At 38.0% G+C, this 18,352-nt stretch overlaps 1 protein-coding gene across 1 annotated transcript; it reads right to left on the bottom strand.

The window, feature by feature from the left end:
- Positions 1-214: 214 nt before the first annotated feature.
- CG33259 (uncharacterized protein) lies at positions 215-650 on the bottom strand. The gene has a single exon (NM_206368.2). The coding sequence runs from the start codon at positions 631-633 to the stop codon at positions 274-276; it is 360 nt and encodes a 119-aa protein (NP_996090.1). The 5' UTR covers positions 634-650; the 3' UTR covers positions 215-273.
- Positions 651-18,352: the final 17,702 nt, after the last annotated feature.

The following is an 18,352-nucleotide window of genomic DNA, read 5'->3' as shown; positions in this document are numbered from 1 at the left end:
TTGTGTTTAATTAATTTTTTGTTGCATAATTCGGGGATTTTAGTTTTACGCCGCTGCGAAATGGCAAAAATACCAAACAGTTTGCGGTTGTTGGTGCATCAATGAAAGCAACAAATGTACCGCACACGTGTACAGTCATCAACAGTCAGTACAAATATTTCAAGGAGGGCAGATACCAAAGTACTATGATTAAACAGATCTTTTGATAAAAATTCTGGGTTCATAAATTTTTTAATAGAAGCCAAAATCGTGCTCAATAATTTGTTTTGTCTGTTAGTCATTATTTCGCTTACTACTACTATGTTTTAGTTGAGTGCAAGTATTTTCCCCACTAAAGCAATTGAAATTCGTCAGTCTTCGGGCTCTGTCGCTTTGTAATACGATTTTTGGACAATCAGATCGCAGTACACAGGCAGGAATCATTCTATTGACAACATATCCTGGCTTGCAGACACAAGGACCTCCGCATATCAAAGTACAATTGGGCTTTCCTTTGGTATCACACGTTTCTGGACAAGCTGTGGGGCAATCCGTTTGAGTTCCATTTACTGAACAATCGACTTTCTCAGCAAAGCACTTTACCGCCGAAAAACTACACAGTACCACAAGAGTGAATGTTTCCCACTTCCACATACTATTTAGGATTATTGCCGTCTCTAAATAAATTATCTAACGAAGAAACTCTAAATTTATATATATAACGTAGTTGACCGTATCGTAATGTAAAAGAACAAATTTCATTAGTCACCTTAGGATGTTTTTGTTCTCGCTTCAGCAGAGCTAAATATACCATTGAAAAGATAAGCGGTTACTGAGATTCACAAGGGATGGACATGCTTAGAAACGTACTAGTCTAGTTAATGGGATCTGGATAATGTTAACTTGAAATATTTGATATATTTATACTCCTTCCAATCTTTTTGAACAACCCCCTTTGAAAACTTTTATTTATTTCAATGCCTACTGAATGCGACACATTTTTGTCGCTGAAAACTTTACCTCAACTTGGCGCTGTGTGAGTTTTCTTTAATAAAATTTCATTCAGTCTACTTGGATCTGCACTCGTTTTGTGGCCATGTGACACGCACACACAAACAAACTGAAGCAGAAACCAACACAAATGCAGACAAATATCTTGCAATGTTGGCGGCTGCAGACTGTCATTTGTTTACTTGTGTAAACTTTAATTAAATTCCAAAAAGACGACGACAGCCGCAGCTGGTGCAGGAGTATCCTCCCCATGGTTCCCCATTAAAACCCCATTGCCCTCACCAACATAACCGTGTTGCCATTGCACAATTTTAGGCCCACATTGCAGTTCAGTCTGCCAATTGCCATAATTATGAGCACTGGACTAACAAACTCCAGCTTTACACAAGAAAACAAACCTTAGTTTAAAGATAAATTTAAATTTTACAATTTTACGATATTCAAGTCTTGTCACTACGTTTAGTACCAAAAATGTGAAGATTTAACTAACTTTGTATCCAAAACCTAATTAGATAATAAAAAGCATTCTTAAGTATTTAAATTAAATCACCTTAAAAAGCAAAAGCCTGATAACTTACATTGTTATAATATTCATGCTATAATTTTATAATTATTTCAGTGTATAAAGAGCCGTATCCATTCACTCTGCAAATGCAGCAAGTGCAAAAGCAGAAACCCAGCCATATAGCAACATCTGCCACTACTAACACTGCTGTCCAACGTATTGAAACAATTGTCGATGCATGTAAATTAACAACTTTACTGAAAACCTAATTTAGCAGAATACAGCAATCATATATTTAACGTAAATTTTCCCAAAATTTTTAGGTGGAAAACTACGTAGTTAACGAGGATACTCATTATTATTAATGTACAACATTTTAGGGGCACATCACAAAGATATAGTAAGCTCAGCCATATAATATTATATTTATCAACTCTCCAAAACTGCAGGCCCATAAAATCTCAAACTAATTACTACGCTTAAAAATCTCTGCTAAATGTGAACCCTTTTCTAAAGTCCTTTGAAATACACTTTTTTTTTGGAGCAGCTGTAGCGTTAATAAAGTGTTGGACAAAGGAAAAAAGTTTGCTTCCTGGCTAGACATAATTTTAGGGCTCTTTGCACTTGTGTGGATGTGTATGCAAACCCACACCGCTGGTGGCAACCCTGGAAAACATTGTCCAGCACTAACCAAATGTAATTTGTCCAGAAAGAAACGGAAAATGCGACAAAGGGCGAAAACTTGTTGGTCTGTTCGCCCACCATCAACATTCTGTTACTGGAGGTCATTTTTGTTCATAGTTCATTACGATTGAACTGCCACAAAGGTCTGTAGTTCCCCAAACATGTGAGAGGGAAATATAGCTCAAAGAGAAAAGGACGGGAATAGGGGCCAGAGAAAGAGATAGCACGTGACAATGCGACTTGGCAATGGGAAAACTTTCAAATTTAGCACACTTTTATTTGTCCTTTCAAAATTATTTTAATTGGGGTGTCTAACGCCCTTTTAGATATTTTCCACCAAAATTGAATGTATATTTTGTATTTTACTCTTATTCAAAAACGCATTCAGGATTTCTTTATGTTGTCAAAATAAATATATTTTTTCATTACACAGATATGATTTTATAATAATAAAATAAGAATTATAAAACATAATTTAATTTTTAATATATTTATAATATTATTTATAGTGTAAATGTCTGTAAATACCTAAAACTAACTTTTTTCACCTCTCCAGTCACCTCCACTTTGTTCAATGTTTAGTGCACTGCCAAATGTCATAAAGTTGCATCTTCCACTGGCAACGCCTGCGATTTCCCTTCTTTTTCCGCCCTCATTTCCAATGGCCAGTATTCTCCGTCAACCTGATTAGTTTAACTGAAAATGGGTGACGGCGGCTCCTGTTGCTTCGATGTTGTCCATTGTGTTCGCCGACTTTCTTTTGGGCCATAAACTCTAAACTTGGAAATGCTGGCTAAGGTCGACCGTGGTGATTCCACTTCCTGGCAGCCACACAATGCCCGGTGTATGCCCATTACGCCCACTTTTGTGGGGTTCCCCTTGGCTGTTGCTGCTACCATTTTGACCGTTAAATGTTGACATTTGTGCATTTCATTGTGTATGACCTTTTGGGTGCACAACAGCAGCCACTGCTCCGGAAATAGTTACACTCGGAAAAATGGTTCTTGGTATCAAAAATCGTACAATAAATGTATGTATTCGTGAACTTAAAATATATTTATAAAATACAAAGAAAAAAGGCAAGAAATAATATTATTTATTGGAACTTGGTCTGCACTTTATAAAGAGATTCAATTGTAATACCGTTAAGAAAAAAAAAAAATGGCGTATTCAGCTCGATTTCTTCCAGTGTGCGCATACGGACTCAGCTGGAGCAGCTGAAGAAAATGCAAGAGGAGCAGAATGTGGAGCAAAAGTCTGAATAGGATGCTACTTCCCCACTATTGTCGTCGCTTGTCTACTCATAAACTAAATGTAAATTCCACCCCTCGGTGCCAACGTGCCACCACTTTTATTGCAGTGTTTCGCTGTCACAACGGAGGAGATATGTTGCCCCTTAACCCACTGATGCCCCCAACTACCCGATCCACCACAGCTTTATCCGTAGCTCCGTGTGTGGCGTCTCGTATTGTTCTCGTTGTTTTTGTCAACAGGCTGCAGTGCAGCAGTGGAAACAGCAGGAACAACTCGCCGCCTTTGACTTTATTGTCCCTCCGTCTCAATGTCCAACTATCCCACTGTCTGACTGTCTGCTTCGGATGCAGTGGCCATGATATTTGAATTTATAAATCTATAAAGCCTCAGAGTAAGGGGAAGAGAGGATGTGGGAGGATGTGGAGGATGTGTGTCTGCATGGGGCTGAATTAGAAGGAAATGAGAATACGTTTTGTTCAAATTGAACTGGTTCAAAACGAGGACACCCGAGGGAACTGTTTAACACTTAAAGCGGAACAAAGGCATTCAATCAGTTCGCCGGTTTGTTAGCGGAAAAACAGGGTATGCGTTAAAAACTTGTGGCCGGAAATGAAACACAAATATCTGATTAAGTCGGGTCAGACAAATAACAATTAATTGGATAAATACAGTGAAAAACCCGAGTATGGGAATAAAATAATCAAATCAAGCTGACAGTCGATTACTCTATTACACATAATAACAGGAATCGAATACAAGTTATTATTATAGACACTTACATGAAAATGATATTATTTGACTTCTTCGCAGTGTCAATAATTCCAAGGGTCATGGAATAAACATATTCTATTCACTTGCGTCACGTCATTATACCCAATTGCCATACATGTATTTATCTATATTATTCCCAGGGATTTCCCGCTGCAGTCATTGTCTGTCGACCAACTACTTTACAGCTGTCAGATTACGAGGGGTTGGAGATAAACTCGGTTCTCGAGGGGAGCTGGGACTTTGCACCCCCCAAAGACTCTGTGGCCGCAACCCTTGAACCTTGTCTATTCACTTTCTAATGGGCCACGTTGACGTTTTTATACTGCCACAATATATGTGTTTGCTTGAGAGTTTGTGTGGTGCATATGTCTAAGCTCTAAGTCCTTGCTTGCCCCCTTTTCAATTGTCATCGTGCAATTGTGGAAGTGCAGAAGTGAAGTCCTTCAGCCCCTTCCTTCACTTGTCCGCATAAAAATCTGCAACTTGTTACATATAGCACATATACTCGAAAGAACACGTTAAAAGATACTTGTGAAAAAGTGGTCATTGTGTTCTTTCAAATGTTTGATTTGGAACTGACAAAGAAAAAATTTGACTTTTGAAGGAACAAAAGGACTAATATATAGTTTTCCATTAAACTATTTTAAATATTTTTACGAGTATATAAAATTGCAGTGTAGGTGCAATTCTTCAGCCTCTCCGCCTCATTTGCCATATAATTTGCATTGTCGTGTCCATTTTGAGGCTTAGCATACGTCGCGTATAAATTGCATAATTTATGTGAATTATGCCGCATATCGTTGAGCTCGTCAGTCGGCGAACCCTGCACCCTTGTTAACCCTACAGAGCCCATCAATTGCGCCCTTATTTAGCCTTTGGGGTGCAATGAACTTGGAAAGTGGCCTTGTCCAGGACATTGGCATGCCCGCTGTCCCTGTCCCCGGAACTTAATTGTGACAATTGTCAAAACACTTCCTGGATCCTCCTTCTGCTCCTCTGGCACAAATCCAATTAGTTGGCTCAATCCGTGACACAATCACTCACTCGCTTGCTCACTCAATAATTTAGCAAGGATTCAAAGGAGGCAAGGACGAAAGGTGGCAACTAGCTCACTTCCACCTTTTTTCGAGTCATTTGGCGAGCAAAACGATTCGTGTTGTTTCAATCAATGATGCCAATCAAAATGAGACCGATTTTTTGCCGCAGAGTTTGAACTCCTAACCAGCTAGAAGAAAAGGGGGAAAAGTGTGCCGGAAAATGGCGAGCTGCACGTGTAGCTATATTTATTATTCGATTTACTTCAAAGAGGTTGTTGCCTTTGGCGTATAGAAAATATGTGTGCAACATAAACTTTTGCAATATAAAATATTCCTGAGATGCTTCTGATTGCTTTGAAATATAGTGCATACCAATTAAATGCATATGACGATTATAAGATATTGTAATATCTGTTTAATTTAATTTATCTAGCATTAAAAGTGTAATTAAGGCTTTATAGATAAACATAATTTTCCATATAAAAATTTATTTGCCATCACATAAAGGAAGATATTAAACGCTTACTCAAAAAAATGTAATAAAATCCTCAATAATTTGTAAATTGAAAAATGTAGTATCTTTTGTATTTCCAAATTTGTAAATATTGTCGCGTTAATATTTTAATTTAAAAGCCATTCATGTGTAGCAATGCGTCGATAATGGGTTTATTACTTCTTATAGAATGTATTCAGCTTTTGAAAAGAGTAATATGTAAAAGCGCTATAAAATGATTATTTTTCTTTTGCTATAACTCACACACAGAAAAAGTAAAAACTCATGTATAATTCAATTTTCAAGTTAAAAGCAATTTTCTTATTCATAAAATTCGTGCCCAGAAGGCGAACACCGAAGCTCAATTACTCGGATAACTAACTCTTAATGCTCCGACTACTTAATGTTCCCACTGCAGGCCCTCAAAAGATCAACCTCTATGATTTATATGCAATTTTGTGGCAAATGTTTGGTGTATCCCTGGTCTGGCTAAATCACATTTGGTTGGCTTGGCCTGGAGTTTTCGGGCTTTGCAGTCGGAGCTAGTCATTAAGCTAACAACGCTGCGTATGCGTAATAAATAATTGAAATTTCCGCCCAGAGCCAAAGGTTAACCGGTGGGTAAAGGGATGTGGTGTGGGATATGTCATGCCAGTGAAATGGAGAATTGGAGAAAGCGACTGAGACATTGCGAGAAAGAGCTGTGTGTGTGCTTGTGTGTGTGTGTTTTAGCTTTTGGGCAAGTGAGCGCACCAAAGCGAAAATGAAAATAATTTTCATTGCGACTTGGAGACGGGAGTAATGAACACACTTTTCGCATTTAAGCTTGCTGCAGTAGAACGCTAATGGGACAACGACAACAAGCATTTCCAGCAACAACAAAAACTAGGAGACAGCAACTGTTGCTATTTCAACTTGCCATCCTCACATTTTTAATTCCTTGGCACATTTGTGTAACGTGACATGAAATCCATTTGATGTCTCCGTCATCATTCTCTGCAGCTCCCTTTGCCTATCTCTTTCCTGTCGCCGACTGCCGTCTCTTTCACTCTCGTCCTGCACTTGTTAACAAACAAACACGCTTTTCTACTTTTTATTGCTAATTTTTATTTTATTCCTTTTTTTTGTATATCTCTGCTGCAATATAAGGAGGGAATCTGGTTGGACTGAAAAATATACCGAAAAAAACTATATATATATATTTAATTTTTAAAAAATGTGGTTAGCTCCATTTCCGATTATATAATTTTCTTTATTATGTATACATAAGTGAAGTAAACAACAAAAAAAAGGTATAAAAATGGATTTTTTTGGCGTTTAAGGATATAGAAATATATTTTTCAGTGTAATAGAGTGGACGAAAAAGGGCAGCGGGGAAAACCAGGAAAAATACGGTGGGAACAGCGAAGCATTTTAACGCGATAACTCCCCTGGCAGTTGAGCTCATAAATTTATAAATGAGCCAGCGACTGTAAAATGCGAAACGAGCCGCGACGACACTGAAACTCGGTCGGAAAAACCAATGGAAAATAGGGAAAGGGCCCGGGGAGATTGCCTTGAAAGCACTCATCATTTTTTTCATTCATTTTGACAGAAATTTGAGATGTGTGAGGGTATCAAGGCGGTGTCCTGCTGCTTGTTTAGGACGAATGTTGACGAAGTTCCCCAAAACTTTTGGCACTGCAGAAGATGCAAGGAACCAAAATGAAAAGGATTAAAATTGCATAAAGATAATCCTTTTAATGAAAAATAAAGAACCTTAAATTAATATGTTTAAAATATAATGGAAAATGTTGTAGTTATTATATTCTACGCATACCTCAATGTTTTTTTTTTTTAGTTATGTTTGTATTAGAATTCACTTCCGCGGTAATTAAACTTTATATTCGTTTGTAAGTAGTTGGGAAAGTGCTGGGAAAGTAACCAGGAAATTGTTACTTTGAAGAATATTAATATTTATTACCTTAAAGATTTAGATCACTTAATTGGTTTGATATCCAACTTAGAGTCTTACCCATTAAGAACCAATCTTTTATGCATTAAATGAAATCTTAAGCCAACTATCTTCAAGAGTATTTGCTTGTTTACTTCTGTTAATTTGCAATCATTTCCCTTGTTGCTTTTGCTTTTATTTATTTGTATAACTTTTGTCATTCATAATTATTTGGGCTGTTTGTTTGTCTGACTTGTTGTTGTCGTTGGTCCCTGACATCGAAACATCGGAAACGGAAACAAATGAAGTATCAGACGGGGAAATGTGTTTGCTTTACGAAAATTGACTGAATGACTGACTGACTGAGTGCTAAAAAGCATTCGAGCTACTTTTAATATTTCATTCGCAACTCATGAATTTGTATTTCAAAGAGGGCTGGATGTTGGGCAAATGTTAAATATGCATTCACGCTTTTATGGGCTCCAAGAAGGGGAGTCAAATTGGAGTGCCCTCCAATTCTTGTCCATTTGGGCATGCCACCATTTGTTTACGATTTTCTATGCCATGATTCAATTAAAATTTCTTTATTGGCCCTGATATTTGGCTGCGCTTGGTTGGGTTTTCTTTGTACATCTCTAGATGTATTCGATGTTTTTCGGGCCCGAATGCAATTAGCAAAGTTTAATGCGGAAATATTGCCATGAAGCCAATAAAATTAAGAGTGCGGTCGAGCGGCATGATTGGATTTCCACGAGGTTAGCAAGCAATTGTAGTTAACGTTATTCCAGCATCATAGCCTGCGAGCGAGTTTTACCATAATTTCAATAGCCGCCAATAACCGATGCCTATCAAAAATACATATTATTTAGCTAAATTTTTTGGGTACAAAATAAACAGTTTAAATAAATCTATTACATTTCAGTTAGTCGATTCTCGTTAGGTAACATCATCATTATATTCGTTGAATTCTTTTACACAAAACCTGTTAAGCAAGCTGCATTTAATATTGTTCACCAAAGGTGGAATTCAATTAACTATAGAATTAGGAAAAACTATTTTAAGAAAAGCGAATAGTAAGCCAAAGCAACATTTCAGAGCGAAAAACTGTTATCTAACTTTTCACAATTTACGTAAACCGCATGTAAATACTATCTAGCAATTAGTTGGGTATTTCTAAGATTTGTTTGTGGCTTTCACTAGTACAGCAACCACAACAAGAATGTTATTTATTAATTTGTTAAGCGTTTTGGCTCCTTTACCTACATTTAGGCTAATCGACTTAGAAATGTATAAATAACTAAATCAGACCAAGTGAAATTTACATACATATGTAAGTCAAGAGCATAATACCCACCTTCAGCGGGCTGAATAAAAATACGATTTGAAAGTCTAGACGAATTTATTTTAATAGTAGAGTACTTAACCCCAGCTAAGCCTCAAAATGTTTTTGCATGTGTGTTCCTTGGTGCAATTCGACCTCAAAAGTTGGCTGCATAATTGACATTTTGACATTTATAAACATATTTAAAATAAACTTCAATCAATGTGCTCAGACACAGCCACCCAGCTTGGCCCAAAGCAATGCAAATGATAGACTCGCAAAAAGCCGGGGGGAAATAAAACAAAGCAGAGGCAAGCAAAAATGGGAAAACAAAGAGGGAAAATCACAGACAAAAAATAAAGGGGGTGGTCTGGATGGGTGGGTTATGCCTTAAAAGTCAATTTGCCGCAGGCATTGCTAACAAAACATGAAGCGCGACGGCCAACAGACAATGCATATAAAAAAGGTGCCGAAATTTCCACAAACACACGGGCATCATCGAATTTCCATATCCTTCAAAAAAAAAAAAAGGAAGGAAATATGAAAAGCAAGGGGGCGAACATTTTCACGCAGCTTAAAAACCGCACTCACGCACAAAATATTTTTATTTACCTTTTCGCCGGGGCGGCTGGCTGTTTTGGCTGGGCAAACAATAAACCACCCGATTCTCCAGTTACAGGCTTCAGTATCTCCACCGATTCCTGGCCAAAGAAATCGGGCACTAAAAGCGCCTTATTTACGACGTTTACATGCAATATTTACACGAAATCTCTTACAATAACAGTTATGCCTGCCAATGAGCAGCGGAGGAGTACTCCTGTACTCCTACTAAGGAACCAGATTCAACTCCAGTCCAGGACCTTACCAAAGGAATGTTATTGCCGCGTTCGCTTTGCGTTCCACGACTTCCATGCCATTTTATTAATTTGTCAAAAAAAAGGTGGGTCTAAATGAAAATCAGGGTTGCAAACTGGATCACTTTAGGCGTTAAAACATATAAATATGTTTAAACATAATTCACTTCAAATTTATGTGAATGGTAAACAAATATAATGCCCATGAATATTAGGTATATGTTTCCTTACAATTAACCACTTTAAGCACTAGAATGTAAATCTCATTTGCTTATTTTTGAAACAGGTTGCAAATAACAAAATGGATAACCTCATCAATTCGACAGAAACAAAAATGTTTAATACAGACTTTCAAACACTACTTACGTTGTAAAAAACAATAATTTTCGCATATGAAATTCCCCAACTTTTCATCGACTAAAGACAGTTGAGTTCCCAATAAAAGCCCCCCTTCTGATTTAGAGACACTCGAAATCAATCTATCGTCATCCCTGGAAAAATGTTCGTGGTCTTTGCCAAAAAGCTTTGGTTCCGGCGAGTCCACGTATAATATTTTAGCATTACAACTGATTTTTCAACACGTAGCCGCAGAGTAGGCAACTGCGAATGGCAGAAAAAAAAATAGAAATTTCCATCGTCGTCGAGCCGCATTCATATGCAAATACACAAAAGACGTTCGCTGGGTGGGAAAAATAAGTGGGGGAAAAAAGAATAAAGCGTATCCGCAAAAAGCGCGTTGCGCAAATAGCGCGCTTCCTGAAATAATAATTCAAATACTGTGATAAAAATCGACTATAAACTCGCATGCTGTGCAGGGAAAATCCCCACCCACTTTCGGCCCACCCATCCATATATGCAGTCCTACTACCCGTCTCCCGATTTTCCCCCGACGCCACGTTTTTAGTCCCGTTCGGTGCGTACGTGCGCATATTTCATTCCCTAACGACCCCTTTTAACTGAGAAAATGTGTTTTCGTTACTTTTAGCATCTTTATCAAATAATAATATTACGCCGCACGAACCCAAACGTCGTCGAGGAGACCGCCAGTCCCCACATTCCCCATTTCATCCATTTTCCCCAACTTTCCACCTATAGCCCGTTCGCCTTTCCCTCTCGATACCGCCGAAAAAAATATTTTTTGTTTTTATTCCTTTGCATTCTTTGCCATTTTGCACTCGGAGGTGGAGTGCGGAATGTAAAAAAGTATTATTGAAGAAATTGAAGCGGATGTGCGAAGGTTGTGTAGAATTAGAAATACCCTTGGGGTTATTTTAGCCTCTCTCTAAAAAGCTTACTCGTTGTTTGAATGAAGTTAGCGAGTTGTGTTTGCCACATTTTTGGCCAAAACAAGTAAACTGCTATTTCTCTATTTGACAAAATTTTTTGACTTAATTGACTATTTAACTAATTACTTAATTGACTTAATTAATTATTTTGTCAAAAAGATCCAAAATGCTGTTGTTCATTTTCAAAACTTACTAGGATTCATTATTTTTAATATAGATCGATATATCTACCAATCAATTAAAATGCCCCAATCATACTAGGGTATTGAATAACAGAAAAAATTCGACAGGCGGTAAAGACGGGCTAAAATATATGGAACAAAAGTTTACAATGCAATGTTGAGTGCGACTGCGAATGGATAGTGCTGAATTGGGGCCATGGCAACAGCTTTGACACTTTTTTAACGTTTTCCTGGGCATCGAGGACCGTCTCTTTTATTTTCCTTGGACACTTTTGTTTTTGCTTGATTTCTTTGGGGCTCAATTGAAAAATTTGCATGCCAAGAATTATGCAAAGCATGGGCAAAGTCGGCGGTAAAGGTCAGCCAAAAACAAAAAGGTTGCTCCTTTCTTTACCTTCAGAACAACGTAACAGGACTCCTTTCCCCGGCCGAATTTTCCTCTTTCCATGTCTTTGTTTTTATCGAACTCAACAAGCAGCAATTGAAACCATCGAAGATCATTTCATTTATTTCATTCTCCTGGCCTTCGCATTGCTTTGCTTCGATTGGGTTTGTTTCGTTTGTTGACTGCAACCATTATTCTTGGCGGTAATTGAACAACGTGGCGCAATGTTCGGGGCGTAAATAAATGTTGCAAAAAAATATAAGCAACGAATAAAAATTGCTTAGAACAAATGTCCTTTTTGCAGCCACTCCTTTGCCACACGAACGCCCACCAATTGAGCAACAATACAGCTTCATTTTCATTGATGATATGGCCCGTTCAAAGAGGGAAAATATTCTGCAAATTTTATATAAACTTAAAGCATTTTGTTAGTGGAAATTTAATACCAGAAATCTATAAAATACAAATAATAAGCATCAAAACCAAAAAATTCCACTCTAAAAGTGATTCTAACTACCCAACAATATTCCTAAATGATTGTTAGAAAACATATATTTTATATGTTTTATAACTTTATTTTTTAGTCTTTTTGTATTTGTAACATTGTATAAATCTTCTTACTGAAACAATTTGCAAATGATTATTTTTTCGGATGCCTGTCTCTTTTGCATTTCATTGACACAAATAGTGGCCACCAAATGCTTTTTGAGGGCTCCCAGCCTCACTTTTTTCGTTGACCTAAAAACTTAAAATATTTTTACTAAAATTCACTTAAAATGTGAGCTCCCATTGGGGAGAACCCTAGAATTATGGCACACGTTCCCATGCATAATTAAAGAGTGCATGACCCAAAAAGCCGGCTTTGAAAAATTCCATTTATAAATTTGAAGTAAAGGTCAATGTGCCCTGCAGCTCGTTACTAAAAAGGCTCCCTGGGAAAAAGGACTCTTTACTTTGCAGCAATTTATGAGTATCTCAATGTTTTACTGTCGACCCCGGGGACTCAGGCTCCACTCGGCTAGTAATTAGTATCATTTCAATGTTGCTGGGTACTTCAAAGTTCAAGAAGTTCAATATCAATCGACCAGTCATACATATTGATTTCGTTTTCCACTCAACGATTTTCCTCGGATTCTTATCGCCTCTCATTCTGCAAATTCTGGGCATTTTCGGGCCCACGGCTGTGTTCGACACGTGTTTAGCAGACACTTTTCTGTTTTTCCGACCACCTTGCCTCGCCTGCGCTATATATGTAGAAAACACGTACTTGCAACATTTATATTGACAATGAAAAGTAGGAGGCCAAAGGGATTCAAGGGACACCAATGGCAACCCACGCAACATTTCCATAGATTTTTTTTTTGATGTGGTTAATTAGACTTGGAGAACAACAAAGTGGGAGCACATTCCACGGAGATGGGAAACAAATTGTACAATTGCTGTCTGAACGGTGGGCGACTGAAGATGGCTGTAACTGAATATTTTATGCTTCAGGGATATTTGACAATAGGGCCAAAGGCGGTCACTGAATTGACGTAGTCGAATGCTGAATGCTTTCCCAAATTGGATTTTATTTTCGTTGCTGAAATTCGCGGAATAAGATGATCTGAGCTTGAGGAAAGGGATTACAGCTCTTCCATGGAATTCGGATTGCCTTATTTACAATTGCAAAACAAGACAATAATTAGACAAAATTTATGGAATCACATTTTTTGTTACTAAATGGGACTCCTCTACCTTATAAAGACATTAAATCTTCATAAATTTTACCTTACTATCGCAATCATAAAAATTATGTTTTTCTAGTTTATATTCGGTAGAAAAAATATTAGAATTTATATTTTAGTCGTGATAAAATTGTAAATACTTTAATTATTTAATTTTATCTTATGAATAGAAGCAAAATATTTTGAGTACGCGATTCATCAAACTTCATATCTGAGTTGTTGCGACCAAGACTTTTCAGGGCAAGAAGCAACATGGTAAGTTGGCAAATAAAAGTTTTCATTGTTTTTCCCGTTAATGTCTCCGATCTGCCACGCCTCCTAGAACCATCCGCCTCCCCTTTGGCCATCATCCCGTGCTGGTTGCGCACCATTTAGCAAAGTGAGTCACGTTCAAGACTGCAAATCGTCGTTCGCCCTACGGCGGCCAAAAAGCCAACACCTACACTACCGTCACTACTTTGACTGCCACACTCTGCTACATGGTTTGGGTTATTGCAGGCGTTGTAATTTTTACAGCTTGTCACTCGTTGTTGAGTCCTGGCTGCCAGCCCATTGTGTTTTCCGCCCTCGTCCCCATTCCACCGAAAAAAGCCGCTGTCATTGCCATTCAGTCAATTTTTGGTTACTAGGCCCCCGAGACGTCTTTAATTGAGACCGGTTGCTTTTGCTATTGTTGGGTTTATGGCCACCCCCTGTTGAACAATAAAACTGAAGAGCAGAAACCTTTGACGTCAATAAAAAATACGAAACATTAAAACGAGATCGTGGCCGGGCGTTCAGAGTGCTTCGTTTTCGAAGGTATTTTTAAAGCCACTGCAGTCACGCATTTTAAATAGATTTCGACCAGCGAGTAAAGGAACCTCGAGCGAAAAACGTAACCCAAACTCAGCGAATCAATTTGTAATAGTTGGCATATCTCCAAACCGCATTGCCCGGGGCACAAAATCTTAAGGCCGAACCCTTGTCATTCCGGTTTTCATTTTTATGTCATATTATGGATTTTTCCCACCGCCCATCAGCCCATCCGCACATCCCAACGCTATACATCCACGTACGAGTTCATTTTTCATTCTTAGCATGGCTTCGATGCCGGAAATGTTGTCGAAATGAGCTGATTTACCCCGGCACACATATCACATATAAACTTGTGGTACTTGCGCTCATTTGGGCCTTGATTAAATGTTATTGATAGGCAAATACACTAGGAATGCTCGAATTTTATTGAGAGGATAATATGGTTTTATAAGGAAGATAAATATTTTTTGAAATAATTTAAAAATTTAAATTGCAAATATATTTTCAGAAATGAAATACCAATATTGGATTCACCGCAGTATAAGTTTTGTAAATTGAAACCATAATAATGTTAAAATAGTCAACTTAAGTCAGTTCAATTGTTGTTTCTATTAAAACTTTGTTACACACCGATTGTATCCGATTTCTCTGTCATTTGGTTTTGCCCACTATTAATCAGGTATTTACTTCCGTTGGCCATTTCTGACCAACTTTGACTGCCTCGCTCACTGATTCAAACCGAATCTCTTTTGGCAAATAAATACAATTATACATTTAATGAGGACGAAAGTTTGGGGTTACGTAATCCAATATGTATGGGCAGCTAAAGTGCACACTGATGAGTTACACTCAACTGCAACGATAAACATATTTAATTGTTCAATTAGGTTGACTGCAATACTATAATGAGATTACGATTCACCTGCTGTGGGAGTTCGTTTGGTAAAGGCAATCTGCACAGCATATCTCAGTGGGTAATGTTCAATATAAATTTGAAATACCTTACAGTTTTGATATTCCATTTACCGCAAGGCTATCTATTTACTACTTAACATAAAGTTTCATCTGGCAAGTCAACGTACCAAATGTATTATACATGTTACATGTTACCAAAAGTATGTATTCAAATAATTATTATAAATAAAATTATTGAAAAATGGATTATGCTTTAAATAGATTCGATTCAAGATCTGTACACTTCTTTCATTACTCAGAACAGATAAATTCCGGAATTCTTCATTGAATATTCGATCCCCAGCGAGCAACTGTAACCAATACAACTTGAATGCTCTGCCGTTGTGGTTTTACCCCCTTCTAAAGCCCAGCCAAATATCTGACATGTTACAGTGGAATTCTCTTTATCGAAACACACATTAAGTGAGTTCTGAGCTTGAAGTATATCTTAAGGAGAATCTTGTGATTCGAGATACCAAAATTCATGTTGACAATCAAATTTGTATTCACTTAACAGCGCACGCATCAATACAGTTTGCTGATCTACAGACCGGCGGATAATGCCGGCAAAAAACGTGAACTTCGCCCACTGTGCGGGGAGAACACAGATTGTGGCTGCAACATCGCATCATTCCATGTCTAGTTTTTGTGTGGGCCCCAAAAGGAAACTAAATTCGAGGATTGTTGCGCTCTTTGGCGTTTTGTTCGGGGTTAGCCTTCTACTGACATCCTCGGTTTCAGAGGTTTTTTTCCAAGGGGAGTCTCCGCTTATGTAGTAGCATAAAAACCGTAAAGCGGATGGCATGAATGAGAATTGTCCTCCCAGTCTCCCGACATCTCTGTCCCTTTCTCTGCCAAAGCAGCGGTCTCTTTCTGACAGTCTGTCTGCCGCTGTTGCTGTCTCTTTCTCTGTCGCAGTGCTGCCATTACTTAAACAGTGCGCTGAAAAATCAAAGCAGCAAAATATCAATATTTTATGATCTACGCTTCCTGTTGCTAGACGACATGGATTTCCCAATCATGCGGTGCTCCCAGTTACCCTGCAGAGCATAAAGATCAGGGGTATGATGGGATTTGAACAGATAAGTCTTTTGTTCGTACCTTTTTCTACAGCATGTCAGAACTCCTTTAGGTAATATAAGATGTTTGTAGTGTAGTGAATATTGCTAGAGAAAAATTGGAAAAAAGTAAATTATTACTATGCACTCTTAGCTAGATCAGTTCCATTTGAAACCTTGTGAGGTGGACCCATTGCCCGCAATAGTACACGATATCAAATTGCTCATTCCGAAACTCTGTATCATTTTTATTCTGCACAGCGTGCACTTGTAGCAATAGTTTCGCCGGGCACATATATAGTTACATACATACATCCTTTGGCTGGGCTCGGTGTTTGCCCCCGACCTCTTGAGGTTTTAGTTCAGTGATTTTAGGCGGCGACTTCCTTAGTCCCCCTTCGATCCTTTTTCGCGCGAGGAAGGGGAGCTGCAAAAAATTACATTTCCTTCAACTCGAAAAGTTTTTCGGCTTGAGAGTGGCGGCAGCAGCCAACAAGGACAAAACAGGAAGAGGATGTGTTCGGTTCTGCGTTGTGGCCATGTTGCTGGTGGTCTGCTCTGCTGCCTGCTTGTGCGCATTTCCAAATCATTTATCATAATTCTGTGGCATAGAATGTGGCCCGAAGCCCCGGGACCCCTTTTTCCTCCCCTCTTTGGTATCGGGCATCTAAATCGTTGATAAAAACGTTGAACCGGGCCTAATTTATGTGTATATTGGCATTAGTTGGGTGCGGGTGTGTGTGTGTGTGTGTGTGTGTGTCGGTGCGAGTGTCAGGCGTATTATTAATTTCTAATTTGCATAACCTACAAAAGCTTTGAACTTTAAACTCCCCATTCCTGGGTATCCACATCTGTAAGCTGGCGAGAGTGCGAGCGTGTCTATTATGCAAAAGTTTCGCCCAACAAAAGTTCCCTTTATAATTTTCTCCTTTCGGTTCACGGTTTTTACTTTTTTGCTTTTTTTTTTTTTTTGAAGCTGTCAGAGCAATAAATCGACTGGAATGAGAAAGTCGGGGCGAGATGTTGGGAATGGGCACGATGATGGGTTAGCTGCCCATAAAGGGAAGCCAAAGTTTCGGGCAAAAGTGCGTGAGAGCTTTTTAATGGTTGCACTGGATCAATTTTAATTATATTTCTGTGCTATGTGCCTGGGCATTCAGAAAGGCAAAACTTTGGTTACGGGTGTTCTGGGAAGTTTCACTTGCCTCTATAACAATAAAACTGAAGGTGAAAAGGAGTATCTTGGTCCAATAAAGGGTTTTTAGTATCCAAGCAATTGAATAAAATTCATAAAGAAGTTTTCGGAACATACTTAAATATAAAAAAATCGCAAAAAACAATAATAATAAACATGTCTAACGATTTAAAACATAAACGGAACTAAAGTTAGATTCGAAACAATAGTTTATACTTTCAACAATTATATAAGAGCCATTAACTTTGTTGGTCCCAGATTCTTTCTCTTCACTTTTCAGATTTAATTTATTAGATTTGTTGCAAAAATTTAAAAGTGTTTTCTACATGTACTCAAACGTATATTAATTTCTGAAGCTATTGTCACAGACATGAATACAGAAACACATTAGAAAGATGTGATTTAAAATAAATCCTGCCAGACTGGCATTGTCCTTTCAAGAAATACGAAAACAACCAGACAAATTCTTTATCCTCCTAATCGCATCCACACATTTGCCATTAGAATATGCTTCATTTGATCAAATGCAGCTAACGAAAATCAATTGTCGGATATCTTTTGTGTTTTCCTCCAATCGAATGAAATCACAATGGCAATAAAAACTATCTCCGGATTAAATTTGGCGCAGCTCCATACCGAAAAATAAACATGAACATGCATACGTTTGAAGGAATATATGAATATATATCTGCTGATAAATATAAGTATATTGTCGCATATGGCAAACTTTTAGCTGCATCGAAGTTTTGCGAATTTAGCTTGGCTGCTGCTGCTGCTGCCAATTTGGCCCAATCGATTTTGTGACTAATTCAGAACATTTTAATTGCGCATGCATTGGCCAATGAATAAATAATATGCACACAGTGCTCCAATCTGCCGCAGTTATTATTTTGCAGTGTTGTACAGTTTATTTCACCAAAAGCATAAA

The sequence above is a fragment of the Drosophila melanogaster genome, chromosome 3L (genome assembly GCF_000001215.4).
Source record: "Drosophila melanogaster chromosome 3L".
Taxonomy (NCBI): domain Eukaryota; kingdom Metazoa; phylum Arthropoda; class Insecta; order Diptera; family Drosophilidae; genus Drosophila; species Drosophila melanogaster.
This window is presented reverse-complemented; position numbering and strand designations above follow the sequence as displayed.